The sequence below is a fragment of the Microtus ochrogaster genome, unplaced genomic scaffold (genome assembly GCF_000317375.1).
Source record: "Microtus ochrogaster isolate Prairie Vole_2 unplaced genomic scaffold, MicOch1.0 UNK5, whole genome shotgun sequence".
Classification (NCBI taxonomy): domain Eukaryota; kingdom Metazoa; phylum Chordata; class Mammalia; order Rodentia; family Cricetidae; genus Microtus; species Microtus ochrogaster.
The window spans coordinates 2,896,327-2,904,660 of NW_004949103.1; the positions used below are offsets into that span (position 1 = coordinate 2,896,327).

At 53.1% G+C, this 8,334-nt stretch overlaps 1 protein-coding gene across 1 annotated transcript in view; it reads right to left on the minus strand.

Moving 5' to 3' along the window:
* Wfs1 (wolframin ER transmembrane glycoprotein) overlaps window positions 1–7,706 on the minus strand; it is a 23,377-nt gene extending 15,671 nt beyond the window's left edge. Inside the window, exons 1-2 of the mRNA XM_005365949.3 lie at window positions 7,604–7,706; window positions 544–795 (exon numbers count right to left, since the gene is read on the minus strand). Of these exons, the coding sequence (XP_005366006.1) occupies window positions 544–790 (247 nt within the window). The 5' untranslated portion in view covers window positions 791–795; window positions 7,604–7,706. The remainder of the gene's footprint in view (window positions 1–543; window positions 796–7,603) is intronic.
* Window positions 7,707–8,334: the final 628 nt, after the last annotated feature.

Consider the following 8,334-nt stretch of genomic DNA (forward strand, 5'->3'; position numbering starts at 1 on the left):
CAGGTGCCAATAGAATATGTGGTTCTTCCCATGAGCTGAGACTGAAAGGAGGATGCAAAGGCAGGTGACCTCATGAGCAAATGGCATCCCAAAAGGTAAGGTGAGCAGAGCACTTTGGGGGCAGGGAGCAGGGGTTCTCAGTGGGCAAAAAGGAGGTGAGACACCATGAGGGCCAACCTGAAGGATGCAGAATGACCTCAAGGTTCAGGGAGGAACAGGTGACAACCCAGAGGTAAGAACACAGGTAAGAACCACTATGCACTCAAGCCCTTCTGAGAGCTGGGGGGTCCAAGTAGGACCACAGAGACTGCAGGTGTGACTGTGAGCATCTCTGAGCCATGTGGTCCACCTGTAAGTGAGGCTGCTGCCCAAGGGAGAAAGATGCTGACTGAAGAGTTAATCACACAATTGACATCCACATGCACTTGGCATGCTGCAGCCCCAGTACTTGAGGAACTTAAGGAACCCAGCCATGTGTCCACCCTGTTTCCCCAGGTTGCTGTGGGCTGAGGACTGCAGGCCTTCCTGGCCCTAACCCCTTACCAGTTCTATGTACTCCTTCTCGGCTGCTGGCATGAGGGGCCCGTGGCTCTGAAGTGGTTGCTTCCCCAGCACTTGGTCCAGCGTTGGGATCAGCCTGAGGTCTAGGAGCATGTGGAGCCTCAACCTTTTCCTGCTCCAGGGAGGCAGTGGCATTGAGCCGGGCCCGGGCCTGGGGCTGGACCTGGGGCTGTGGTATGGATGGAGGAGGTGGGCCAGAGGGGCTTGGAGGTGGAGTGCCGGAGTTCATCTTGCCTGCAAACAAAAAGGAGGGTCAGACACACAAAAAGGCTCCTGAAACAGCCAGCCTGATGATAAAATAGGGAACGGGTGTGAGCTGCCAAGCTTGGCAATCTCGTTTAACCTGACGACCCTGGGGGGCAGCTTCAAGTTCTCAACAGGTCTAGCCAGGTCACCCTGGACTTTTGTGCTTTCCTTCGAGAAATGAGGATGATGCTGAAGACACTCAGAGAGATGGGACATGTGGTATATACTGAACATAGATAGGGCCTCACCATGGAGGATGCAAGGGAACCTACATGGGTCACCTAGCATCTGTGAAAAATGAGTCTTTGCCGAGGGAATAGCTGAACTGTTTGAATGAGATCACGTGGACTTAGGCTGGTCCTAAGTTCAATTGGAGTTCAGACCCAGCACAGGGGCCACATGGAGATGGACCAGAGGCTGCAGTAACAGAACTGCGAGAGGACAAACACCAAGGACTGACGGACACCCCAGGAGATGGAGAGGGGAGAACAGCCTGGAGTCTCTGGAGGGACCAGGCCTGGACACATCATTCTGACTTCAGCCTTCAGATTCCACAACTCCAGACAACATACTTCAGTAAACACACTGACTTCTGATGGAAGCTTGAATAACACTGGGGCTGGGGAGAAGGCTCGACGGTGAAGAGTACTGACAGCTCTTCCAAAGGACATGCGCTCCATTCCCAGCACCCACATGCAGCTCAGAACTGTGTATCTCTAACTCTAGTTCCAGCAGGTATGATAGATGCCTTCTCCTGGCTCTGCATGCATGCATATGATACACATACATGCACACAGACAAAACTCTCATCTACATAAAATAAAATAAACACAAAATACAAACAAATCCTTTTTAAAAAGAAACACTCGGGTAGAGTAAACACACGGGATGAGGCTGAGGTAGGGGCACAACTGGTGAGCCCTAGAGACTGGTCCTAGTCTCAGGACCATACACCCCAGCTTGTAATACACGTTATACAAAGCCAGCTCTCGAAGCGCCTGGAGAGCGGTCAGTATGCAACTGGTGAAAGGCCTTGACCGGTCAGCAAAAGGACCTTGCATGTTGCTTAGCAACTTGGAAAATAACAGGTCATCATCATTAAGGCAGTCATGAGCAGGGACCATAGAACAGCAAGTACTGGAGGATTCCAAGCCAAGAAGGGATTTGAGGGGACAGAGAGAGACCCCTGAAATTGCCAGACCCCTACACACCAGAATGTGGAAAGACCGTTTCTCAGATTCCCAAATGACCCTCCATAAAGTCAAGGCCATGTCTGTCCTCTTCATCACTTCTAAGGAAACAAGCTGGGGAATCTAGCTATGAGGAAATAGAATTCTGACTCAAAGGGTCCCTGATCTCTTGGTCTGGGCTACCAGTCATGTGATCCTGAACAACCGTGTGCCCTTCCAAGCATCAGCATCCATATCTAGAACCCAGAACATAGCTCCATGCTCAGAGTGACTGTGAGGACAGGGGACCCAAGACCAAGTTGCAAGGGACCAGGTCTCAGTATCTAGCCCTGAGCCTGGCCAATAGTTCCCAGATGGGTGGTTCTGCGCACTGTACCACCAGAAAAGCCAGGAATGGACCCAGGCTTCTACGCTAGTCACAGACTCTTCCACTTCTGTTCCACCCCAGCTACAAATGGGTCCCATGGAGGGGAGCTGTGTCTAAAGGGCAAAGCAGATTTCAATCTAACATTCTCCTGTACGGGGCAGAGTCCTTAATTCAATTTACTTTCTTATTTATGTTTTCTTGAGCCCTTATTTTAAAACATTCCCCAGAGATATTTAAAACCAAAAGCATGACCAAGTCTCATGAATCTGCCTGGAAATCAACGTGGGGCTCTGAGCGCAGGCTTCCGGGAATGGCAAAGCCTTACAGACCTTATCAGCTAGCTAAATGTGCAGCCCCACAGGGGCATGCAGAGCAATGGGGGACTACACACTGTACATCTACAGGGACATACAGACCCAGGAGGATATGCAAAATGACAGGGACTTCACACCCATGGGAGCCCCAGACCCATGGGAGGCCACAGCCGGCAGTGCAGTGAACAAGGGGCTGTGATCTCCACATAGAGCCACCTCACCACCAGACCACCTTGGACTCAAGACAGGGTCGCCGGCAAGCTGCCTCCTCCACTCGTTCCCCTGCCGTGGAACAAAGGTACCGCTTCCACTTTCATGAAAGGTAGAAGGGGCTCCCCCGCCCCACAAACACAAGGCACAGCACCTGTCTTTAGGCAGAAGCTCTGCTTAGCCCTCGCATGCACCTCCTGTGGGCTCTTCCGAGCCTAGCAGATAGGAACACACCATCCCAGGTCCCTGGTGAGGAAACTGTTTAGCCTTCAATCTCCTCCATCGCCCAGACCCGGGACCTACGGTCTGGAAGGAGGAGGAGCTGTTCCAACAGCTTGAGGTGCCGGGGCTGGGTTCAAACCCACTCTCCTCAAGCCCACTCTCCTGTGATTCCTCCGACCTCAGCAAACATGGTGCTGAAAGAAGCCTTGCACGCTCCCTACCCTTCTCCCGGTCCCTTCATTCCACAGCACCAAGCAACGGTTGTGGCCTGCAGTGTCCTTCTTCAGGGAGCCCTTCCACCCCTCCCCAGTACAAAGCTCCACAACCTTCAGTTGCAGCTCCAGCTACACACTGGCCAGGGTTTCCCAGCGGCCTCTTCTGAGGCCCTAAACACTAGCTCTCAGGGCTTCAGTTTTCTCTCCGTGATGGAAAACAGATCACTTTCCTGACCAAAGGGCACTTCATAGTCACAGGTACCTTGGGGAGTGGCTGCTTAGCTTCCCTGCCTCAGTTTTCCCCACACCTTCCACATCAGGTGCAAAGGGATACGGTAAAAGAGAAAGCCACCTGTAAATGGCGAGGCATTTTAAAACAAAACAAAAGCCCTAAATGGGGGACTTTGGGAATAGCTCAAATGGAAAAATGCTTGCCAGGCATAAGGCTCTGAGTTCAATCCCCAATCCCAGTGTAAAAACAAAAGCTTTTATGCAGTAATTCTGGAAGCAGAGACAGGCTGATCCAGGGGCCTGGCTGGCCAGGCGGCCTTGCCTAGTTGGCAAGCTCCAGGCCAGTGAGAGACCCTGTTTCAAAAACCCAAGGTGGACAGTGGTTGAAGAACAGCTAAGGTTGACCTCTAGCCTCCCACATGTGTGCATCCTTGAGTACATGCATACATATGAACACACAGAGACCCGAGTGTGAAAGCCTCTTCTTCAGGAAATGTCAGGGGAACAGGCTACGGCTGACTGCTACGCTCCTATGTAACTGACCATGTGCACACAGCAGTCAAAGCAAAACTATTCAAAGCAAGAAGTCTGGTAAGGCTGGGTGGTAGTGGCGCACGCCTTTAACCCCAGTATTTGGGAGGCAGAGGCAAGTGGATTTCTATGAGTTTGAGGCCAGTCTGGTCTACAAAAGTGAGTTCTAGGACAGCTAGGACTGTCTTGAAAAACCAAAAAGAAAAAGAAAAAAAAAAGAAAAAGAAAGAAGGAAATCTGGTAAGACAGGATGGATGGATGCAGGGGAATTCATTTCAGGTTCTGGGGGCACTGGCCAAGCCTAGTTTAGGGCAAAGATCTTGTTAATTCAAAACAGTTTTCTGGAATTACTGGTCACAGAGACACAAGAATCAGACCATCAGACCTGATTGGGGTGGGGGGAGGACCTGCCTGGTGCCGTGGTGAGTCCAGAATTCAGGGCTGCACCTCAGGGCATACATTCGGGCTTAAAGAATGCGAGCTGAAACTCTAGGCTGTCAGGCTTCAGGGCGCTGGGACTGACAGGGCTGAATGACCTTAGGCAAGTCCCTCCTAGGACTGGAAATCCCTGGCTGGAGAACAAGAACCTCGTCACCCAGCTCTGGCCCCAGATCCACAGTGGCCAGAGTAGTGGCTTTAGAACCCATCATTGAGTAAGAGCCCCAAACACAAAGTGTCTGGCATTCCTTCCCTGTGAACACCAGGGCGTATTTTTATCCCATCTAAACAAAAATGTCAGCGTCAAGGAGCTGTGCTGAGGAGTGGCTATCCCCGGAGAAGCCACGCTGGAGAGGGCTGCCTGACTGTGTTCTATTGAGGTTGGGGCTATAGGACTCATGGAGCCTTCTATGCAGAAAGTTCGAACCCTTCCAGGACAGCTTCATTCTGGTCTACAGAGGATGGTGCCTCTCTCTCAGTCCCTTGGTAACAAGCCCCATGACCAGACTTTCTGCTTCCAAAAGCTGCTCACGGGAGACACAGGCGAGGCTCACACACAGAAGCATCCCTCACAGCAACGCGCTGGTGTCCTGAGAGCCCAGGGATAAAGTCCTCAGCCTCCACATGGTACCCACTGCACAGCTATTAACCATGATCTTGTGTACAGAGAGCCAAAGACAGAAAGCAAAATACACTGTCAAGCAGTGTTTCAAACAGATTTGGTAATCCATCCTGGGTCTGTTTCGGATGAAAACAAAATTTATCTGTAGAAAAATATGGAAGAAATGCCCCTCCCCCACAGCAGTACTATCTGAGTAAGGAACATAGGTGGTTTTATTTTAGCTTAAAAAATACATTTCCTTTATTTTCTATCATGAATGTGGAGCATTTGGAGAGTTAAAATGAAACATTATTTTAAATTCCACCAGTGACCAAGCCCCTGGCCTACGATGCCCACTCTGGCCTGGCCTGACCCAGCCCTCTGGCACAGGGCTGACCCTCAAGACAAGGTCACAAAGCCCTTCGTGGCTCCCAGATGCCTATTTTTGCCCAGAGCATTAAGTCCAAACCAAGGAACAGTCCAGCTCTGTGACAAGTTCACAGGGACAGAGGGAGAGAGAGCTGTGAGGGGCATGGGTTGCAGTGGTGGGCAAAACTCATCACGTCACTCCTGCTCTGGGCTGGCTGTGAGGGTCAGCAGGTTGGATTGGGAGACCTATCTTATGTCGAGCCCAGGAGAAGATGCTCCAGGGCTAATCTCTGAGCATCTGTCTTGGTAGGAAGGTGATATCTAGTTAGACAGCCCTGTTGGAGAAGCCACAGTGATGGAATGGACAGAGAAGCTCTCATTTAACCATGGAAAGGGCCATGTTAGGGACTTTGCAAAGCCTTCGGGACAAACGGAAAAGAAAAGATTTTTCAGCATTAGATGTTCCCGTGTCCTGGGGAAGGGGTGAAGAGATAGACAAACATCAGTCCCCTGGGGCCAAACGGAATGCCAGGCTAGGAGTGAGCCTGGTCCCATAGGCCCAAGAACGTAAGAGCCTTTGAGGGTGCCTGGAGCCACGGAAGAGCAGGGAGGAGAGTGGGGGCCATCCAGACAGAGTGAGCGGCCTGGACAGGGCAAGCACTGGGGTAGATGGGAAGCCAGGGTTCACAGGAGGTTGTAACCGGACTAAGATGTAAGAGGAACTAAGAAGTGGGGACTCAGAAGTGACTTGGCATGTGTCTGGGGACTTCAGCCTCCTCCTACAGTTGGGGAGGTGGGAGGAGGGGTGCCTTACAGAGCATAGTGCTCCCTACCCATTTGGCACTGTGTTTGGCAGCTGTCAGACAGTGTAGGCATTTCTGGGACCAAGACTGAGCTAGGTCTCCTGTGTGACCAGCCCCAAACCTTCTGAAGGCATAGGGGAGGCCAGCACTGGGAAAGAAGGCGAAGGGCATCTCCAGCGGATGCTGCCTGTGTCTGGGAGGTTCAAGGAGCATTCAGGAAGGAAATGGAACATAAAAGAACCTCTTTCTAGATCCCTAGTCGGATGAAAAGTACCTGTGAGTGTCATCAGCACCTTAGAGACCGAGATCAACAGGTGTAAAAGCAGGAAGCCAACCCCCCTCCCCCTTCTTTTGGGCTCTGAGTGAGTGATGGAGCCTAGAGATAGGAAAGTCCTAGCCAACCACCAGGGGTCATTGTCCAAGGTGAGGGAGGAAGGGCTGCACTTGCTTGCTGGGGGCAGAGGCTCATTAGCTCTGTCCATTAGCAGCGTTTTGTCCTGGCCAGGTTCCAAATCCACTGAGCCTCTGGTGGCAAATGAAACTCTTAACTTCTACCCCTGGAACTAGGGGTCCGCTTGCGGTGGAAGGTGGCGGTAGCAGGGAGGTAGTTCTAAGGAACCCATACACTGGTTTATTGGGCTATCATATAACGTCAACTAACCAAATACGGTGAAAGGACACAGCTGCAATCACACCTAAAGGACAGGGTCAGATTTTCCAGAAGACAGTTATCCGACCAGAACCTAAGTTTCCTAAGGTGCGGTGCATACCAGAGCCAGGGGCATACCACAGTTCAGCGGTTCATACTAGGGTGGGTCACTCCAAGCAGTTCACAAGGGTTCCCGCTGTCCTGCCTCCTTCACTGAGAACCGAAGGAGGAGAGGAACAGCCTCCAAACGCCCCAAGAATCAGGTCCTGTGGGGCCCTGTGCGAGGCGGGGCGCGGGGGAGGGAATAGGGCATGATGGGGCAGTTCTGGGGCGTGAACAGTCCCAGATGACCGGCTGTCCGATCCGCAGCGCAGTCTCGCGGGGAGATTTGTAGGTGTGCCCAGTACTCCGGGGCTGGACGAGGGGCGCGCGGTTGGGGCACACCTGATCCGGTTGGGGCAGTAGGCGTCTCGGGCTCCGAGGAGCAGCGAGAGTCCTGACCTACAACTTCTGGCAACTTGGAGTTGACTTGGGGCCTGGCCACCCATCAAGGGAAACTGAGGCCGGTAGAGCGGTGCCTCCCAGCGCTCCGGAACCCTCCCTGCCTTTGCGCATCCAGAGCCAAGGCCACGGCACAACGATCCTGAAGTACTCACCGGCCGCAGTACTGGGCCTCCCAACCCGCAGCAAAGTTGCTCAGAAACCGCGGAGATTTGCCCCGGCCAGCAGAGCAAGCAAGGCGGTGCGCTCGGCCCTGCAACCAGCGCGGCCCCAGGCAGGGGGCGGAGCCTGGGCGGGGCCTCTGCCGCCCTCCATTCCTGAAGCTGCTCCCGAGACTGGGCCCGCTGAGAGGCCGGTGAGCCCGCCAATCATTATGTGTTCTCGCCAATGACGGTACGCCTCGCCTTGCAGCGACGCGCTCTCTTGGTCCACAAGCGGACAGATGGCGCCGGGAGGGCGGGTCCGGCCAGCCCACAGAGAAAGTCTAGGAGTGAACTCTGCCGGGTCCTGCCCTCTAGCCGCCCCGCCTCCAGGACTCTTCCCTGATCCAAGCTTATGAGCCAGCAGAGTAACAGGTGGTTGAACCCAGGAGCAAGAGTCGCGCCACCTTCCGCTCACCTCTGCACCCGGGGGGCCCATTTTTACACTTGAGATCGGCTATTGCTGTGCCTGCTGACCGCGCGCACTTCGTGCCAGGAGCCCTAATTCCGAGGCATCGAGACAGAGGACTCCCCAGAGTAGCAGCGAGGACCAAAAAAAGTGTGGCTCAAATAAGTGTGCACTTGCCACTAAGTACTGCTTTAAATGATCAAAACCAAACGCAGTCTAGCAGGCTTTAAAGATTAGCCAGATGAGAACGCCAGGCTCAGGCAGTTGGAAGGCCCCT